Source organism: Solea solea, chromosome 14 (genome assembly GCF_958295425.1).
Source record: "Solea solea chromosome 14, fSolSol10.1, whole genome shotgun sequence".
Lineage (NCBI taxonomy): Eukaryota > Metazoa > Chordata > Actinopteri > Pleuronectiformes > Soleidae > Solea > Solea solea.
This window is the reverse complement of record NC_081147.1, coordinates 7011687-7033571: the sequence shown is the minus strand read 5'-3', so window position 1 is coordinate 7033571 and position 21885 is coordinate 7011687. Positions and strand designations below refer to the sequence as shown.

At 41.6% G+C, this 21885-nt stretch overlaps 1 protein-coding gene across 1 annotated transcript in view; it reads left to right on the top strand.

The window, feature by feature from the left end:
• The first annotated feature begins 243 nt into the window (after window positions 1-243).
• The window catches only part of ccdc142 (coiled-coil domain containing 142), a 34248-nt gene continuing 12606 nt past the window's right edge, over window positions 244-21885 (top strand). Inside the window, exons 1-8 of the mRNA XM_058650549.1 lie at window positions 244-705; window positions 773-961; window positions 12025-12061; window positions 15818-16062; window positions 17173-17367; window positions 17770-18941; window positions 19402-19703; window positions 21280-21366. Of these exons, the coding sequence (XP_058506532.1) occupies window positions 244-705; window positions 773-961; window positions 12025-12061; window positions 15818-16062; window positions 17173-17367; window positions 17770-18941; window positions 19402-19703; window positions 21280-21366 (2689 nt within the window). The remainder of the gene's footprint in view (window positions 706-772; window positions 962-12024; window positions 12062-15817; window positions 16063-17172; window positions 17368-17769; window positions 18942-19401; window positions 19704-21279; window positions 21367-21885) is intronic.

Sequence of the window (21885 nt, the reverse complement as noted above, 5' to 3'; positions counted from 1 at the left end):
CGTGAGGAGAGCTCTGAGGCGTGTGAACAGCAGGAAGGCTGCCAGCCCTGACAGCATTCCCGGCTGGGTGCTGAAATCATCTGCTGGGCAGAGAGCCCCTGTCTTCACCTCTATTTTTAACCTGTCCCTGGCTCACTCCGTTGTCCCTGCCTGCTTCAAGCGGTCCACCATCATCCCTGTTCCAAAGAAGCCCCGTCCTGCCTGCAACAATGATTACCGCCCAGTAGCACTCACCTCCTAGTGATGAAGTGCTTTGAAAGACTGATCAAGGACTTCATCTGCGCTTCACTGCCCAGCTCACTTGACCCTCTTCAGTTCGCCTATCGCCTTAATAGGAGCACTGATGATGCCATCACCCACGTCCTCCACTCCACCCTCTACCACCTGGACAGCGGAAAGGGGAACTATGTGCGGCTGCTGTTCATTGACTACAGCTCCACATTCAACACCATAGTTCCCCACAGACTGGTGTCAAAGCTCAAGGACCTGGGGCTGAACTCACTCTGCTTCTGGGTCCAGAGCTTCCTGACGGACAGACCACAGGTGGTGAGGATAGAGAACCACACCTCCAGCCCACGCACCCTCAACATCGGAGCCCCCCAAGGCTGCGTCCTGAGCCCTCTGCTCTACTCTCTCTACACCCATGACTGCAGAGCCACTCACCCCTCCAACATCATCGTGAAATTTGCAGACGACACGGTGGTGGTTGGCCTGATCTTGAACAACAGAGGCCTATCTGGAGGAGGTGGATACACTGTCGACATGGTGCCAGAAAAACAACCTGGACCTGAACGTCTCTAAGACCAAGGAGATAGTTGTCGATTTCAGGGGTGAGAAGCAGAGGAGCCATCACACCCCCCTCAGGATCTACGGGACCCCGGTGGAGAGAGTTAGCAGCTACAGGTACCTCGGTGTCCACATCCCCGAGGACCTAACCTGGACCACACACATCTCCACCCTGGTAAAGAGAGCAAGGCAGCACCTGTACCACCTCAGACGAGAAAGAAAATTATTAGAACTATATAATAAAGTCTGGGAGCTGGAAGGAAGCTGTTATAATTCCGATACCTAAACCAGGAAAGAACAAAACTAACCCTGAAAACTATAGGCCCTAACATCCAACATCTGTAAAATAATGGAAATAATGATAAATGAAAGACTAACTTATTATATAGAAAGTAAAGGCTATATAACTAAATACCAGAGTGGCTTTAGGAAAGGAAGATGTATTATGGACCCAGTAATCTGCTTAGAACATGAAATTAGAAAAGCACAGATAAACAAAGAGAGTGTAGTGGCTGTTTTTTTTTTACATAGAGAAGGCATATGATATGATGTGGGGAGAGGGACTTTTAATTAAACTGTCTAAATTAGGGGTCAATGGAAGAATGTATAAATGGATTAAGGATTTTTTGAGAGGAAGAACAATACAGGTTAGAGTAGGGAAAACATTTTCAAGGAAGTATGTGGTAAAAATCGGAGCACCTCAGGGAAGCATAATAAGTCTGTTATTGTTCTCCATCATGATAAATGACATTTATAATGAAATAGAAAAGGATTCTGGATGTTCTTTATTTGCATGGGCAATGATGGGCCAATTTGGAAGAGGGATTAGAAACATAGATTTCATTGTAAAAAAAAAGTCCAAGGGGATATTATGAAAATAGAAGAATGGGCATATAAATGGGGATTCAAATTCTCAGTTAATAAAACAAAGACGATGATATTTACAAATAAAAGAATAGAAGATAGAGTAAAACTGAAACTATACAATCAGGAGTTGCAGAGAGGGAAATTCTTTAAACTATTAGGGATATGGTTTGATGAGAAAGTTACATGGAAGTTACATATTCAAAAATGAATGGACAAATGTAAGAAAATATTGAATATAATGAGATGTTTAGTTGGGCAGATAGGAATGCTTTAAGGCAGGGGTGGGCAATTATTTTTTTAGATTTTAGATTATGGTTGTGTGGTGTATGGATCTGCAGCAAGCACACATCTCAAAAAACTGGATACACTACAGTATCAGGCACTAAGGTTATGCACAGGAGCTTTTAAAACAACCCCGACATCAGCACTCCAAGTAGAAATGGGGGAAATGCCACTAGAATTAAGAAGGATACAGAACTCATTGAACTACTGGACCAGACTAGAAAGAAAACAAAAAAGCTTTGGCTGGACAATCAATCAGACGGCATCAGAGCTTACAGTAGACCAATACAGCGTTAGCCCAACAGTACCACTGTCGACAATAGCACCATGGATTCTTCCAGATGCCACCATAGATCTTACATGGTTAGAGAAGGAAAACAAAGCTATCCAGAGCCAGAACCCACAGTTAATACAAGATTATATAGACAGTTATCATGGATACATCCAAGTATACACAGATGCATCAAAAAACCTATCCCAAAAAACAGGAATAGGAGTCTTCATACCAGAATTTCAAATTAAACAACAGAAATGATTAAGTGATAATGTATCAGTGTACACAGGAGAACTTACTGCTATTATATTAGCAGAAATATAACCACTGAAAACAATCATCTGTTCAGACTCAAGTTCATCACTCATAAGCTTACAATCCAGCCATTCTGAAAGCAGACAAGACCTCATTATAGAAATACAACAAACATTATATAGAATTCAGATGATGGGACTATATGTTTATGGATACCAGCACACATTACACGGGTTAAAGGCAACGAAATAGCAGACAAGGTGGCAAAAGCAGCAACAGGACATAATAATATAGATCTAGCAATAAAATTAAGCAAAACAGAAATAAACAGCATCATTAAACAAAAACTAAAGGAGAGATGGCAAAAACAATAGGAGGAGAGGAAAGGAAGATGGTTTTACAGTATCCAAAGAAAAGTGGGAGTGGCTAGGCGCACAGAAAGAAGCAGGAAAGAGGAAAATATAATATCGAGGATCAGATTTGGCCATATGGAATTAAACAACACATGATTTCTTATCAATAAACACAATACAGACAGATGTGATCACTGTGGGCAGGAGGAATCCATTCATCATATTATTACACAATGTCAAAAATATCAAAGGGAGAGAGAAGTGATGATTAGAAAGCTGAGAGACATTGATGAGGAATGGGAGTTGGTAGAGGTTGTTAGCGAGAACCAAAGTGAGTGCTACAAAATATTACTGCAGTTTGTATATGTATACATACATACTTTATATATATTATTATTATATATTTTTTTCACTTTTAAGTAATAGTTCAGTTGGATTAACATTTCGATCCACACTCCATACCAGATGGTGGCGGTAATGCACTAAATCGTTGTTTGCCAACCGCCATTAAACCTCAGAAAAGAAGATGAAGTAGAAGAAGTAGAAGAAGAAGAAGCCCGGGACGCTGTCTCCTGATTGGCCGCTGCTACATCCTGTGTTTTTGTTTTCAGGTGCTATTTTCAACCTCTCTTTCCAGGAGAGCAGTGGATTGACATGTCAGTCTTGACAAAGTCCTAAGTCAGTGAACACAGTGTGGAGCAGACCTGGGTAACAACAGCAACAAGAACCAGCGCTGCTGATCCGGTTCTTCCGCTCACTCGGACACTGGCCCGGCGCAGCCCGGCACAGCCCGGCACAGCCCGGCCCACGCACACACACTGTGCCCGATGCTGCGGGGATGGACTTGAAGGCTCCATGTCTGATGTTGAGAGAGAGCGAGAGAGAGAGAGGTGTGTTAAAGTGTTAAAGTGTTGCTGCTTCATGAAATGAATGAACGCCGTCATCAGGGGCCTGTTGCACGAAACTGGGATAAGGGATCAAGCCGGGCTATGTTACTTATCCTGGCTGAATTTAGCCTCAGGTCGGTTGCACGAAAGCATGGCGGATAAATTACCATGGCGATTTATTCTTTGCGGTTGGCCTGGGCTAAGCAACAGGATGTGTTAATCCTGGTGCTCAATCCGTCCAGCGAGCTATTAATCTGATTCGAAATAAACGTGTTTTACACGTTATTCACGATCTTTTTGGAGTTGTATTAACCTGCATTACAATATTACAGTGATTACATGTGGTTCAATGTGATTATAATTCCGATTAGTCTTGAATGATTGCATAAAGATCGATGTTCGCGATTAAAACGTTTTTATCGTGATATATGTGTGCAGTTGTTGAGATGATTAGAAACAGCTGAGGTTGTTAAAGTGGTTTCATTCAAGTCAGTGACGAGAGCAATTATATAAAATACTCATTCATTCATCTGTGTTTGTGACACAATGATATTTTAGATGATGAAGCGCTGATACTTACAGGTTTTACAAACGTTCTGACGGGACACGGTTGTTTCAGGACAATTACGTGCATGAGATTATTAGACTGATTAATTATCAGGTGATGGTGTTCAAAATGAATCATCACACAGCACAGAGCCATGACTCACCACCGACATCTGACAGGGATGACATTATTATTATGTTCTTATATTCATATGGACAAGTGGAACATTTAAATAAAGACATGATTTACTATCAGAACTGTATGTGATAAAGTCAGTGATCATGTATTTGTGATTTCTCTGCATATCAATACATGAAACTTTATCTTTCATTTAGCTGGTTTTAATGCAGGTAACGTCTCTTCAGTGACTGTATGCAGAATACCCTATAGCACCTCCTACTGGCCATAAACTGCTATAACACAAATGTCACTATAAGAATATTAATCGGTATTTTCAGAATACATGTTCTTTAAAGTACAGTAGAAAAACTCACGTATTACAGTTTTCTTTCATGTTATTGGTCACTGGGCTGAACACAGATCCACATCAAACGTCCCTCAGGACAAACAAGAAGGACATTTTACACTGCAAAGTGAACAACTTTCTTTTTCTTTTTATTTAATCAAACAGCAAGGTCAACTATTTAAATTGCAAGTATGATGATGACATTTTTATTTACCTCTGCTTTTTTCTTACATGAAATCCTGATGTATCCAACCTCAGTCTACAGTATAGAACCGAATTAAAACGGTTAATTTGCTCAAATAAGCTTTCTAAGTAGTTATATTGGGTTACTTATGCATTCAGTCCATCCACCATTCAGACTTGTCCACTGATCTTATTAAAAGCGACTATCGCATTTTTTACACATCAAGTGTTTCATCTTTGTGTTTATATTAAAAGCTGTTTTTCGCTTGGTGACACACGTCTTCTCCATTTCTGCATCAGTAAATCTGTGATCGGTCTACTTCAAAGAGACTTGAACACACACTTACCAGGATAAATTACACCTGACTTGACCAAGCTGCACCTCCTCATCCTGTTTTGGATGGCCAGGATTTAGCATAGGTTAAGACTTTCTCAGATATCCTGGATATCTTAATTCTACTTTTGTGCAACAGGCCCCATGTTCCTGCTCATCCTCACACATTTTACACATTTATTGTTATTGACTTGCAGCCAATGATCCCCTTCAAGATGAGACTGATTGGATTTATCAAGCAACTTTCTTCAATAGTTGGTTCAAGTCACTGTAAAGAGACATTAAAAAAACAAACACAGATATAATGGAAACAATGCAAAGTTGAGTGGTCATATCTTTTACATTCATTTATCCTGTTAAATTTGCTTTTGTTTGGTCTAATTTATGATGCTGCCTACAAACGTGTTTGTTTTCCATAATGCATACAATACAATGAAATTGTGATTCAGTTATTAAACATACAGTATACAAATACTGTACAAATGTGATTGTAATAATTTGTATTATGGACTTGGTTTGTCAGCCCTAAAAGTAGGTCATTCATATAAAGCCTCTGAAAATCACAGGGCCAACATACAGAGACAAACAAACATTTACAGTCACTCCTGTGGTCAGTTAGAGTCTAAAACTAACCTTAACCCAACATGTGTGTCTTTTGTAATTTCCTCGTTTTGAGAGCCACTGCACTCACGGAAGTATTAAAGCCCTTGTATTTGTCTGTGCTGCCTGTTCACAGCTGAGTTACACTGTATGGGATGGATCACACCAAGCCACATATTTTGAAGCTTCCTGATGAAGAGCCTGGTCTGACGAGGTGATGTTACACACACGCACACACACACACAGAGTATTTCATTCCAGTTAGAAAGAAAGTAAAAAAAATAAAATAATTTTAATAATATTTTGTATTAAATATTTTGAAAACTGTTAAATGTTAATTAAGTTTAGATCAGGGCACCACCCTGAAAACAGGGAAAAGACAATCAATCTATGCCTTTTTAAAATCAGGCTAAATAATCACTGTAAATTGAGTATAATATCAAAGATATCCCAATTGAACAGTATTGAAGGTATGAATCCGAGCACAGACCCTCTTAACCTCCATTTGTCACAGTATTCGTGTACAAAAGACACAGAGCGTTCCTTCAAGTGAATAAAAGTAATAATTTATTAAATCAAATAACAAGAATCAATTAAACAATCAAATTCACTGAAAGTGAAAATTAATGCATAATGAAAATCTATGCAACTATGAGGAAACTCATTCATGAATGAAAGAAAGAGAGAGGGTCGCATTTGAATATAAAGATGTGTTTGAAAGCACAGCATGTTCTGTGAATGAAACAAAAGGATCGCATGCGTGAGAGTTGATGGCAATCTAAACCACACAAACTCGACACAGGCAGAGCCAGGCCAGTCTGTGAATGTTACCGTTTATACAGACATTTTCCCACCACAGGACCTGTCTATGCGCTCACAGCGGGGCGAGACAAGTCGCCACAGTGACTGCATGAGGTGCGCTCCACACTCAGCAGCGGAACAACAAAAATCGAAATTAGAATTAATTTGTTTGGACGATGTTTAAAAAATGAAAATCGATTTTTCCTTAACTTGGGTGAAAACGGTTGTCTACTGCTCTCTCAGCTCCTGTCCCCTCTGCTCCATTCCCCTCCCCCACTTGTTATCAGACAATATCAACATGGCAGCTTGGAAGGAAAACAGCGAGAGTGCTGTCATAGGAAGAGACGTCCAACACCTAAAACGTGGGTTAGTCTCCAACAACTACCAGTGAAATGTCTAAAATCTGAATATTTACCAGAGGAGTCTGGTGTGTCTAGGGACAGCACCGCTGATTGCGAGTGGCGAGGTACCGCTGTATGTGACTAGATCAGACTGAGTCTGTGCTCCGGAGACCTCCGACACAAGGATCAAGCCGAACAGTGCCGAACTGTAGATCATTTGCAGTATGACATTGCACTCCATTATGCTACTCCTTCATTATTGCACTATTTTTTCCCACTGTTGCACATTTTACGTTTTATGTTTATAATATTTGTTGCATTGCTGCTATGTTAAAACAATTTCCCCTTGGGGATGAATAAAGTATTTCTATTCTATTCTATTCTATTCTATTCTATTTAAAAATATTTAACAATCCCAAAAACGTGGGTGAACCAAAGAACAGTCTGTTGTAGTCCTTTGTGACCACATTTTCTACTACTACTACTACTTTTCTACTAATACTTTCTATCATACAGTACCAGTCAAATATTTGGGTTAGTTACAACAATATTCTTCATCTTGCTTGCTAGATGTAAATGATGTTAAAGATGTTGCTGCTAATCATTGGCATATCCCTGACTGTGGTAATTGAAAATTAATAAGGAAAAAAAATCAAACTTTACTTAAGTATATAATGTGTGATATATGTATATATGATATAATATACATAATTACTTTTTGTCATTTATAATGGGAGTTTTGATGTTTAGTAAAAGTGAATCAGTGGTGTGTTCCTCCACCAGAGGGTCGCGGGGGGTGCTGTGCCAATCTCCGCGGACATCGGGCGATAGGTGGGGTACACCCTGGACAGTAAACCAGTCCATCGCAGGGCCACACACACACACACACACACACACACATAGAGACAAACCATTCACTCTCACATTCACGGTCAATTTAGGGTGTCCAATTTACCTAATCCCCATATCACATGTTTTTTGGACTGTGGGAGGAAGCCGGAGAACCCAGAGAAAACCCACGCACACATGGGGAGAACATGCAAACTCCATGCAGAAAGGCCCTTGTTCCAACCGGGGCTCGAACCCGGTTCTTCTTGCTGCTTCTTGCTGCACATTTGGTGTAGCAACAGCTATACCAGCTGTGCAGCTCTTACGGGCATACACTCCTGATCAAAATTTTAAGACCAATTGAAAAATTGCAAGAATTAACATTTTGCACTGTTGGATCTTAAGAAGGTTCTAAGTAGTGCTTCTAAGTAGAGTAAGCAATTTCTTGCAAACAACCATTAAACTGAAATAGGCTGTTCATCAGCTGATCAAAAGTTTAAGACCACAGCCTTTAAAAGCCTAAATCTTTGCAAAAATGTGGATTCATTGCCATTTTCTGTCAGGTATCCACACTGTCATGATCTCCTGATAGATGATGACATGTGACACTTATAGATTGTTGAAATGATCTGTAAATTCAGCTCACACGGATAAGTCATGTGTAAACATACATGTTACACCAGAAAGAAACATGCACAGGATCAATGTTAAGCATCAATATTAATATTAATATGAGAGCAGTCGCTGTGACTATTATTATTATATTTATCACTAATTCCAAAAAAAACAAAACAAAGAAAGTAATATATTTTTACAGATTTATACATCATAAATTTATAATTTCATAATTTATACAGCACTTTCCTCCTTTTTCTTTTATTTCCCTCTTTCTTTGCTGCCTCATTTGTCCTTTTTCTTCAGGAAGAAGGTGTCAGAGATGGCGTTTTAGAGTCATTTGTATATTAATTTGTGGGTGGAACAGGGGCGTGGTGTGTTACTCATTCACCCCTTCAGGTTCACGTTTGATGGGATGTATAAAGAAAAAGTGCGCAGGACTTGGCGTACACACGGTTTTATAAATCTGAGATTTTCTTTGTGTACTTACTTTTCAAATTTTGTGCGTACGCCGTCTTTTAGTATGAAAGCTCCACACTCCTTTATACATGAGGCCCCAGGTCTGTTGTTTTGGGTGTATCAGTAAATGTAATGTGCAACAGGAGCCGTGATGGCCCATCAGCTAAGGAGAAGGTCAAGGGCAGTAAGCTAGATTGTCTCTAGAACAGGCCTGTTCAGGTAATCAAGCCACTGGGTTCAGTACCTTTGGGACTGAACTTCACCATTTAGTTCCCTCAAGCTCAACCTCAGGTTGGTGTTTACTGTGATGTGACAGTTAAAAGGGCATCCATGATTGTGGTCTCCCAGTCTTGTTGATTGGAATCAAGGCGAGTGGAGGCCTAGGTCATCAGCATGCACAGTGGTTCCTGGAGGAACCATTTAAAAAAAACAATCTATTCTGGCAGGTGCACCTTAATAGCTGTGTCATGCCGGTCACGTCATCAGGACACCATCCACTTTACCTGAGTCCTCATGTCTGGTTTCTTGAACAGACATGCTGCCCTGGCACATTTACTCAGATGCAAAAAGTCTGAGACTACACAGATATTTGGTTATTGGGACAAACCCAATGACTATCTTTGGTTTAGGTGCACGGGTTCAGAGTCAGGTATAGTGAGGGATCCTCGTGAAATGCGAGGAGGTGTTTCAGTTCAACAATCAACGTAGAGTACGGATTTCAAGTGACACATGTACTCTAGGTCGATGATTGGAAGGTTCAGTAAAAATCCTATCTCTAACCTGTGGGTTCCGTAGATAGGGATTGCACTGCCAAGACTGTGTGTGCGTTCATATTAGGTATTTTGGCTAGAAAAGTCGAGTCAATTGTTCACCTCCACAACCAAAGTGGTGGTGGAGGTAAGGATCTATTTGACCAGCTCAAGCGGGACTAAATAAGGAGGGTTTTACCGCTACTTTAAGTCACTGACGGGCGAGCTGACTTCTCTTATGAAGTCCTGCACAAGAGTCCTAACTGCACACACAAAAGTTTGTCTTCCAGACCCTCTGACAGAGTCCTTATGACATGCAAAGATATTGAGTGGCGGTTACTCCTGAACAATCAAATAGAATTATTGACCTGGTTTTTGTAAATGGTTAGTGCGTGCTGAAATGGTGGAGGCACACAACCTTGTTAGTGGAAAACGGCTTATGGGCTCAAAAGAAAAAGGAATGGTTGACAAACAAACAATTCACAAACAAACACTTCAGGGCCAGGAATAGAGCAAGAAGATTGAATCGGTGAGGAGCGGCTGGTTTCTTGGCAGCAGCCACTTTGTTATTTGCAACTTAACAAAATGCTGCACTTACTTGTGCCCATAGCAAGACTTGTGAAATTTGAAATCAGTTGGACCATCGGTTCGATAGATATGTGAGTCACAGACAGACAGACAGGAATTTATAGATAGATAAGCAGCTCCACAAATCTCTGGATCGAACATTTGGTTTTGATGTTTCTGTCAAATCGATATGATTTAGAGTAGGCTGGGTGATATCTCGATATTTTAATATATATCGATATATAACGAGATATAACACGGGACAATAGTGCTTGGATTAATATAATTAATTTTGCGTTAAAATAACAATACATGAGCCGCAAGTTCACACCTATTTCTCCTCTCCCTGCGTCACTACACACACACACACACCGGGGCGTCACACCCATTGGTAGGGTTGCCAACTGTCCCGTATTAGCCGGGACGTCCCTTATATTGGGCCTTATTTATTTGTCCTGTACGTGCCCTCTCTTCTCCTGTTTATTGACTGCTACACTGATCTAACCACTGAATGATACAACAACGACAGCAGCAGTGCTGATCCCGACACTTGAGATTCATCGACGACACCTGACGATGTGGGGCTATGAGTCCTGCATCAGTCGCACATGATCAGTATACTGTAAGTAAATGTGCAAATTCATCCAAATTAAACTACAAAGGATAAACCTGCAAACAAGAAGAGACTGTGCAGCTACAACAAATTATGGGAAGTTAAAAAGACGTGGGGTAAGCCCGTCTGTGGTGATTCAACGAAAGCCTTCTGCACTTTATGTCAGGGAATTTTCAGTTGGCCACACACAGATGGTGCACATTCTGAGTCACTGCTATTTTATTCCTCTGCAAAACTGCGTCTATACTGGGTACGTAAATAAACAATCGAAGGACACGAATGGCCGGTGTTGACGCCAACAGCGTCTCACTTTTATTCCACTTCCTTTTTTTTTTCATGTAAAATGACCCTTCTTCCCGGCAACAACAACCGCGCCACTTCCAGTCTACCCTTCACAATAAAACTACACATCAGTTATGAAAAACAATACCTGACAAACTCTAAGAGCTGCCATAATAAAAAAATATCTTACACACTGTATATTCACACAAAACCATACTCGTCACCCTTTGTCCGTTATTTCATAGTGACAAAGTTGGCAACCCTACCCGTGGGGGAGGTGGGTGTTTTAAAACCCACACTTTTCCCGCTGAGAGGGTTCAACGCCCACACTTTTTCTGCAGTTTTTCCTCAGTTTTGCACAAACGCCTCACTACATTTGCCGCTACATCTCAGGCCGCTTCGTTTCTGCGCTCGCTGCAGCTGCCTCCTCTCCCCCCCCTCTCCTGTCGTTGCCTTGTCAGTGTGTGGTTAGTGTTGCATACAATCCTATTTTTCTATGTTTCTGTATTTCTTAATGTGTAGTTTTGTTGTTCTCACCTGACAAGAGTAGATATATATAAGCGTTTTGCCTATAATGTTCAGTATGTCATAAATCTACACTTGTTCATCCTTCTTTATTGTCTCCAAAAGCATGGTTGATTTCAGCTACACCAAATACCCCACTGCACAAACATGCATTTGTGCAAGCAAGAGTGCATATTATATTAGTATTGTTGTTATTGTTATGTCTGTATATTTTGCTTATGACACAACAGTATTTCTGCTATGAGGAAAGGTACCTGTGTCCTTACCCCAAACCCTTCATATTTAGAGTTTGTCACAGCCTTAAATAAAAAAAAAGTTTTACCTACACTACAGTTTTTTCTTACATTACAACTTGACTCTAAAATTATATTTTTTGTAATGTTGTTGTTTTTTTCTCCTTTGTCTTTCAGAGGAGATACCTGGTGACTCAGGGTGTGACTGCGAATGGTAGGCCCCTGCTTTTAACAATACTGATAATAACATATTACATACTCATTACTACAGAATGTACTGATCATCATAACACATAATTGGCAGATGATTCATCACATGTTTGTCTTGTGACTGAGAACTTCACAATGACACAGCCAAATGGATCAAGGATCACCATGCACAATTAGATAGATAGATAGATAGATAGATAGATAGATAGATAGATAGATAGATAGATAGATAGATAGATAGATAGATAGATAGATAGATAGATAGATAGATAGATAGATACTTTATTCATCTCACAGAGAAATTCACAGTTCAGCAGCTCCAGAATATGTTACACGATAGAAACATAAGAGGCATGCAAGTCTATGTACAGTCTAAATATAAACTGAAACATATGTATAAAAAGGAGAAAAGAAAAAATATATAAAAAATATAAAGGCGTTAAAAAGAATGAGATGTACATGTATGTGTCATGTATGATGCAGGTTGAAGAGTCTGATGGCATGGGGGAGGAATGATCTCCTCAGTCTTTCTGTGGAGCAGGACATTGACAGCAGTCTGTCACTGAAGCTGCTCCTCTGTCTGTGTATGGTGCTGTGTAGTGGATGGTGTGGATTGTCTATGATGGACAGGAGCCTGTTGAGTGTACGTCGCTCAGCTATGGATGTCAGACTGTCCAGTTCTGTGCCTACAACAGAGCCTGCCTTCCTTATTAGTTTGTCCAGGCGTGAAGCGTCCTTCTTCTTTAGGCTGCCCCCCCAGCACACCACTGTGTACAGGAGGGCACTCGCTACCACAGACTGGTAGAAGGTCTGTAGCAGCTTCCTGCAGACGTTGAAGGATGCCAGCCTTCTAAGGATGTACAGACGACTCTGTCCTTTCCTGCACAGAGCATCTGTGTTGGTGGTCCAGTCCAGCCTGTCATCCAGCTGTACTCCCAGGTATTTGTAGGTGTGCACCACCACACAGTCCCCCTTGATGAGAACTGGTTCTGGGTGCACCCTGGATCTCCGGAAATCCACAACCATCTCCCTGGTCTTGGTGGTGTTTAGGAGCAGATGATTGTTGTCACACCATTTGACGAAGTCCTGGATGAGCTCCCTGTACTCATCCTCCTTTCCGCTCCTGATACAGCCAACAATGGCTGTGTCGTCCGCAAATTTCTGCACATGGCAGAGCTCTGAGTTGTGCTGAAAGTCAGATGTGTACAGGGTAAACAAGACAGGAGAGAGCACAGTCCCCTGCGGCGCCCCCGTGTTGCTGACCACCGTGTCAGACCTGCATTCCCCCAGTCTCACATACTGGGGTCGGCCGGTCAGGTAGTCACTTATCCAGGCAACTAGGTGTGAACCCACTCCTATCCCAGACAGCTTGTCCCTCAGGAGCAGAGGCTGGATGGTGTTGAAGGCGCTGGAGAAATCCAAGAATGTAATTCTCACAGCACCGCTGCCTCTGTCCAGGTGAGAGAGAGATCGGTGTTGCAGGAAGATGATGGCATCTTCCACTCCCACCTTTTCCCAGAAAGCAAACTGTAGGGGGTCAAGGGCATGGCAGGTCTGTGGCCTGAGGTGATGAAGCACCAGTCGTTCCATGGTCTTCATCACGTGCGACGTCAGGGCCACAGGTCTGAAGTCGTTCATCTCTCCAGGATGGGGTTTCTTTGGGACTGGGATGATGCACGATGTCTTCCACTGCTGGGGAACCTTCCCCAGTCCCAGGCTCAGGTTGAAGATGTGCTGAAGGGGGTGACCCAGTTCCCGCGCGCAGGCCTTCAGTAGTCGAGGTGACACTCCATCTGGACCTGCAGCTTTGTTAGGGCGCAGCCTCCTCAGCTCTCCATAAACCTGAGCTGCTGTGATCGTGGGTGGTGTGGTGGGGGGTTGGGAGTTGTCCTCATCTGTGTTTGTGGAGGTTTGTGTGAGTTGGGGGGTGAGGTGAGGGGTGAGGGCATCAGCATTCAGATGTGTGAATGGGATGGGGTGATCAAACCTGTTAAAGAACTGGTTTAATTGGTTTGCCCTTCCCACATCGCTCTCCATGGGGGGTTTTCTCTTGGAGCTGCAGCCAGTGATTGTCTTCATGCCCTCCCACACCTCCCTCATGTTGTTTTCCTGCATCTTTTGTTCTATCTTCCTCCTGTACTGCTCCTTCGCCTCTCTGAGCTGGACTCTGAGTTCCTTCTGTATCCGCTTGAGCTCCTGGGTGTCACCATCCTTGAAGGCCATCTTTTTCTGGTTCAGAAGACCCTTGATGTTGCTTGTAATCCAGGGCTTGTTGTTGGCAAAGCAGCGTACAGTTCTTACTGGAACAACAACGTCCATACAGAAGTTGATATACTCAGTTGTGCAGTCAACCACCGCCTCAATGTTCTCATTGTGGGATCCATGCAAAGTATCCCAGTCTGTGGTCTCAAAGCAGTCCTGTAGGGCCAGTTCAGCCTCAGGAGACCACTTCCTGAATGAGCGTGTGACTGTAGGCAGCCTCCTCACTCTTTGGATGTAGTGAGGTTTTAACAGGACCAGATTGTGATCAGCTTTCCCCAGTGCAGGCAGAGGGGTGGCTGTGTATGCATCCTTCACGTTTGCATACATCAGATCTAAAGTCCTATTCCCCCTGGTGTTACAGTCCACGTACTGGTGGAAAGCAGTCAGTGTTTTGTCCAGAGTAACATGATTAAAGGTCCAGTGTGTAAAATGTAGCTGAAATTAATTTAATTTGGCTGTAACTGAAGATACAATAAGTGTACAATTACCTGATTGTATGAATTGTTGTTTTTCAGTATCCCAGAATAATAGGCATTTTATATTTATATCAAGAGCTGGGTCAGCTTTACAGAGTCTGCCATTTTGGACCAGCATGTTTTTACAATAGCACACAATCGACAAATTAAATATCTTTTGAGCTTTGATGCTAACTGAAGGCTACATAGGTCCTCCAACACACTTGGAAGGGAAGGGTGAGTTAAATGGGGGGATATTCAGCTGGAACATGCAACTTCACCAATAAATATTCATACATTGTACACACACACTGAACCTTTTAATAAATTTTTCGGTGACTTTTAGTGAGTCCATTATGTCCTTTGGGAGAATATCATCCACCAGTATCACAATCTATAAGTGAATTTCCTCATGCAGTCTGGTTTCAGAACATTTGGTCTCACTGCTTAGAATCAGAATGTAGTGTGGAATCAACTGCATCAAAATATCTTTGACCTTTTTATTACTCTTATATTTCTCATACACCAGTTCAGCTCTATACAGTGGGAGAAAAAGACACCACTTTATTCAGTTGTATAGTATCCATTCACATTTAAAGAAAGTCACTTTTTTCCCCTGCAGGTGCTTCATTAAAAATGCCTAGTCTCATAATCTGACATTTTGTCTCCCTCAGACATGAGGATGTGCATACAAGTGGGAGTGTAGATATATGCAACTGGACTTGCTTAAATGTTCATGACGATGTTTCTCACTTCTCAAACTTAAAGTGAGAGCTGAACAATTTGTCAGTTTCAATTCAAAACCATCATTTGAAACATGCAATAGTATACAGAGTAGTTTTGTTTTGACGGTGATGTGTAGTTACTTTGTAATACATCACATTTTAAATCTATAACACGGCACATTTAGATATTTTCCCCAAAACGTTCTTCCCTAGAACTCCGCTGATATTTAAAACCATTCATTTAACCCTTCTTCCTCTGGCTTGTGTCTCCATTATTTGTCACATGTCTTCATCAGAAAATGTTGGCTGTGTCTTCAGGTTCCTGGTCACAGAGGTTGCAGCGAGCTGAAATTTTACTCAGAAGTACCTTTAATCCCAGTCTGAAGTGGCTGTTCCATGGTCGCAGTCAAGAGGAGGACAATGACACGGAAGACGGAAACTCTGTAATTGCACACAACCTCATGTCCTGGTCCTCTGCACGTCTCCTGCGTCTGCAACAAGCTCTTCTGACTGTGGCACCGCAGTGGCAGATGGTCAGCCAGACGCAGCCGGGCTCTCCACTGGTGAGTTTCAGGGACACGTGTCACTTACTCAGTCAATCAGATTGTCTCATACTATAGGACTTTACATGGCACAACACCTTCTGTCTTTAAAGGGATAGTGCACTTTTCCATTGTTTCATGAAGTACTGGCCACATCTCGTTCATAAAAAATGTCCTCTGGTTTCCTCGGAGAAGTCAGTCAGGAAGGTAAGAGTAATTTTTTGAGAAAGCTACCTGGGCAGTTCTTCTAGGCCACAGGTGTCAAACATACGGCCCAAGGGCCAGAACTGGCCCACCAGAGGGTACAATCTGGCCTGCAAGGTGAATTTGTTATGAATAAGAATCTAATTGTAATGCGAAATGCTATATTTTTCACTTCCAGGTACGTGTGACTAAATGTTTGTGCCTTTATAGATCCACTGTGATCTGTAGGTTGTAATGCACATGTGTAAATGGTAAATTTAGGCATAATATTTATGAAATTTCACTATTTATTTTTCTTAAGAAATGCCATGTTTTGTAAAAAAGATACTTTGTTAAATGTTGTTTTTATTGGTTGTTTGATTGTTGTTTATTGGTTATTATGCGATTATTTTACTGGTCCGGCCCCCTTGAGTTCAAATTGTGCTCTATGTGGCCCCTGAACTGTAATGAGTTTGACACCACTGTTCTAGGCTATTGGTATATGAGAAAATTGCCCTACTTCTCACTTAACTAGTTTTATCAGAACCCACACCACAAATTAGTAAGTGGATTCAACTCATTTGAATTGGTGACACATAAGCTTGTCTCACAAGGCACTGTTGGGATTCAAACCCAGGTTCTTCTGTTTTTTAGATAGGCGCTTTAACTAAGTAAGCCACCATGCCGTTTGAGTCAGTCAAGAGTACAGCATGAAATCAGTAAGTCAGTATGTTTGACAGCTGGTTTGCATGTGGCATTTGTGAACTTCTGGTTGAGCATCAATTTCAACACAGCACCTGTCAGATCACAAATCCTGAGACATCAAAAGTGGAGTTCAGACCCTTATGAGTGATGTCACGACTGGTGCTGACATCCAGACGGACCAGTGTCTGTGTTTGTGATTTGGTATCTTTATAACCACTATCTCCTGTCTCCCTCTCTGGTCAGGTATGTGTGAAAGGGCTGCCAGCAGAGAGTGATGTTCTCCTCCACTCCTCCTGTTCCTTCCTACAGGGACACTACAGAACTCTGTGGAGACTCCTGGAGCAGCGATCTCTGCTGCTCTTCATACACGAGTACACGAGGAGGGCTCGTCTCACAGCAGCGTTCCTATCCAGAGTGAGGCACCTGCTGGAGGAGCAGGTGAAGAAATCCCACCTGTGTCAGGTGGATTTAGGAAGTTTAAGAATTAGAATTAGGTTTTTCTTCACATACACTAATTAGTGACAGTGAATTCAACCCATCTTTATTACATACGAGTAGTGAACACACACAAAAGCCGGACACAGAAGCAGTGAGCAGCACTTCTCTGCCTGGGGAACCAGTTGTCCTCCAGTTACAAGCTCATTGCCTTTCCCCTTGGCCATGGGCTGGTTTTAAAATCCGTTTTTCAGTTAAAAAAAAGCAGTAACGGAATTTGAATTCTGCCAAATCAAATATGTGGAACATCATCTGTGGCAACCCCCAGAGAGGAAGAAGCTGAAAGAAAAAAAAAGACTCTGAAGCACCTTTTACAACCTGATTTACTTATCCTCTCCTTTACAGATCCCATCCACCTGGTCTTCATTCAGGGTCAGTCTTGGGTCACTCAGTCAGGAGCTTCGGGTCCATCTCAACCACTGGCCTTGTCTGTTGTCCAAAATTTATTCTGACCATTATCTGAAATGTGCTTTGGTTCAGCACACCAGGATGCTGCTGGAAATCAAACAGACTATGGACTTACTTGGTCTACAGATACTGGTCTTGATGGAACGTGTTATTTATGTCCTTCTGTCTGCCATAGCCCAAACTGAACTTCATTCTGTACCAAGAGATGTTCTGGAGGATATTTTAGCTGGAACAGATATGTATAATCAGGCAGTGGAGGAACATAGGATGCAACACAGCTCCACCCAGCTGAGAACTGCAGTATTACATCAAGCAGAGCATTCCATACTGCACTCTAGTCTTCCAAACAGCAAGAAGCATCACCCTGCTGCCTTCTCTGTCAAAGAACTGGCAAGGACTTTAGCAGTGCATCATGCAGAAAAGGCAGCAAAGCAGCTGTGCTGGGCCTCAGCTCAGAGCTGTCAGGTCTGTTTGCTCCACAACAACCATGAGAGCCACTTTACACTGAGGTCTGAACAGACCCTGGAACATCTGCAGCACACCAACCTGATGTCATCTCCTCACTTTTCTGTTGATCAAATCCTTTATCTGAAGTCATCAACGCACTGTGCCTGCCATGAAACTCCCCTTTATGTCCCTGATCTTAATCCGGACCACCATCTTTTGTTATCTGAGTTCCCTTCTGTCCAACATAAAACAGCCTGCTCTAACAGAGACCAAACCAGCCAACGCCAAACCCACCTAACCCAGATTGGTAGAGTCCAGACCAGCATGGAAGGTTTAGACTTCATTCAGCCAAAAGCAGGAAGATGGGGGAGCTTAGAGAACAAATCAAACACGACCAATCAGCTGTCGGGCCTGCCTCTGTCTGCTGTGGGTCAATCCTCAGTTGAGTTACTGTTTCAGCTACTGGTTTCCTCACACATGTCTTCACCAGAGGCACCACCTGAACAACTGCTGCCAAACACAAGAACTGATGAGTCATCCCCAAATAGAAAAACTGAGATGAAAAGACTGAGTGCAGAACCAAACAAGGACCAAAACATGGAGAGAAATCCACTGGAATGGACTGAAGTGGAAACTAGAACCAGGCTAGAAGTCAGTGTCAGGTAAGGTCAAAACTAATTTCTTTGTTTTTCAAGTTGAGTTGGTAAAATTAAAGGTTATTTCTATATTTGTAATTTAAACCAAAGCCCTCACGATGCTTTAAATCAGCCATTTCCAAATTTAAGACTGTTTTAAAGTTCCAGTGTAGCCTTGGTCTTTGGAGCTTTAGAACAGGGGTGTCAAACTGAAATGACCTGTGGACCAATGAGCATCTAGTCTGGTCAAGAGGGGGCCAGTTTAGAGAAAACCTAGCCTAACCCTAGAACATTATATTCTATCTTGATATCGCAATAAAGACATTCATCATGATATTGCACAGAATTGCTAAATAAATGTATTAATATCAAAAACGGCCAGAAATAAATCTAAAGTTAAGGAAATGATAATGTGGATAACTGTAATTAAAACACTAAGCAAACCAATATAATTTAATGTTGTACCTGGGCCTTGTGTGTCCTTCAGCTCAGGTGGTGAAATGTCTGTAGACCCAGAGAAAGCAGAGACTTTGCGAGTGGACACAACAACACAGGAGTCGGACAATGTTCTCTGTCCGCACACGGTGCAGTGGTTGGACCATGGTCAGTCACTGGTGTTTGCTGATGTGATTGGACAGTATCGCACGATGCTGTGGGCTCTGTGCTGCAAAGCCTTGTGGCTGCAGATGCATGCTCCACAAGCAGGAAACATGGCAGGAAGCCTCAACCTCCAAGACAAGCACAGGAGTTTGCAGATGCTGCATCTGATCAGCCGAACCTCAGAGACGGGTAAGAGTTCAGTGTGGTAGAGGTTTATGGAATTAGATTTGTGTCAGTATTTTCAAACAAATCATTCCCCAAGTTTTACCCATCAACCTCACAACATCGACAAAAAAAGTGTAAATATATAACGTTTGTCAGATTATAAACATTAGATACTTTATTATTTTTTACTTTATCGGATGTTGACAGGGAACAAGTTCCAGCAGACAGCAACTCCAAGTCCGTGATGAATTTTGGTCCATTGAGCTATCACTCCAAAACTCAGTAGCCAATCAGCATGCACCTTCCTAAGGCCTGCCTGCTGACAAACAAAAAACCACGGTGCAGAGAACAAACCAGGGAGCAAAAACAAATCACAGAGCACAAAGAACAAGTGTATTTTTTTTCAATAAAATACAATATTTTTGATTTGATTTTTTTGCTTCTCAAAAAGTGTTGTTTGAAAATATTGACACAAATCTAATTCCATAGAGGTTACTCTCCGTTAAAGCTTGAGTTGGTAATTTGTCCGTGAAACCCTTTTTTTTAATTATTGTTATTGTTGAAATCCTTTTCACCTTAGAGTTTTGTTTCAAGTTTTCTTTAATTGGCAGTTATTCAGTTAAATAAAAAAATATATTATATTAATTATTATTATTATTATTATTATTATTACAGCATTTGCTGTCATAGACCAAATATCAAGCATATACTTGTTACGACTGGCTCTCAACAAAACATGGGTACAGGCACGTGTGATGTGAAAATAACAAATGTATTTAACAAAATACAAAGTAAAGGTACAATGAAGTGTGGAAGTGAGTGTCAGTGGTGTATGAGGGTGCTTGGGTGCAATGTCCAATATGTGGAGCACGTTTGCAAGTGCAAAACAAAATCACAAGCGGCAGGTTGACGATCCCAGGGGAAAAGAGAGAGTTTGACAATCCAAGCCAGCAGGCTTTTATCAGGTGGGAAGCTGGGCACAGGTACTCCCAATCAGCAATCACCACAGCAACCTGCAACACACACCAACACAGACACAGACAGGACACAGGAAGGGCTGAGGGCCGTAACAATACTTACTTTGGGTTATTCTACATGCCAGTGTGTCCCAATTTGCTCCTGTTGGCCAGCAGCGAGCAGACATGTATGATGTGGGATAGAAAAAATAATGCTGCATATAGATACAATGATAAATGGACATGTGAAAGGGTTTAAATGAATGGGTGAATGGTAAAAACTGTAGTATAAGTGCTTTGAATGGGCAAAAGTGCTGTATAAATAAGAACATTGTTTTTTTTCCCCCTTTTTTGTGGAAATAAATAAATAATCCCTCAACATTATATTTTATGAAAACTTTAACTACATTATGTACATTATGTATTCTCGCACACTAGCACAGAACTATATTGTTTTTTGGGATATTATGTATTTCATTGTGATGATAAAACTTTGCTATTAAAGTGTTTGTTTACATGTTAACTGCTGATGTTCGAGGAGTTGTTTATCACAGGGAGATGAAATGATTCCTTTACTGTATATACAGACACTGTATACGTATACATATACTGTTTACATGTTAACCCTGTTCTGTATGTTGCAGATGTGATTCCAAAGGAGAGCAGAGCCCTTCAGGAAGATTTTAACCTGAATCTCATTGCCAGTACAACATATGCTCACTGGGACTATGGTTAGCACACACACACACACACACACACACACACTTCTACACATCTATACATCCATCCATCTTCTATGGATGGATTTTATCCTCCACCAGAGAGTCACAAGGGGCTCTGTGCCAATCTCAGCTGACATAGTGTGATAGGCGGGGTTCACCCTGGACAGTTTGCCAGTCCATCGCAGGGCCACATATAGAGACAAACAACCACTCAGCCTCACATTCACACCTATGGCCAATTTAGTCCTCACTCCCTATGGCTTATAGGTTTTTTTGATAAACATACAAGAGTGTGTGTAGGTTTCAGAATCAGAATCAGCTTTATTGGCCAAGTATGTGAACACATACAAGGAATTTGACTCCGGTTTTATCAAACACACGCTGTACATGAAACGTAAACATCAACATAACTTAACACATTCACATTCAACAAAAGTGAATAAATAAGGTGTCCAGAGGTCCGGTCTATTTTTAAATGTATATATTTAAGTATATAAACGATAAGGTTCAAAATAGTGTATAAATAAA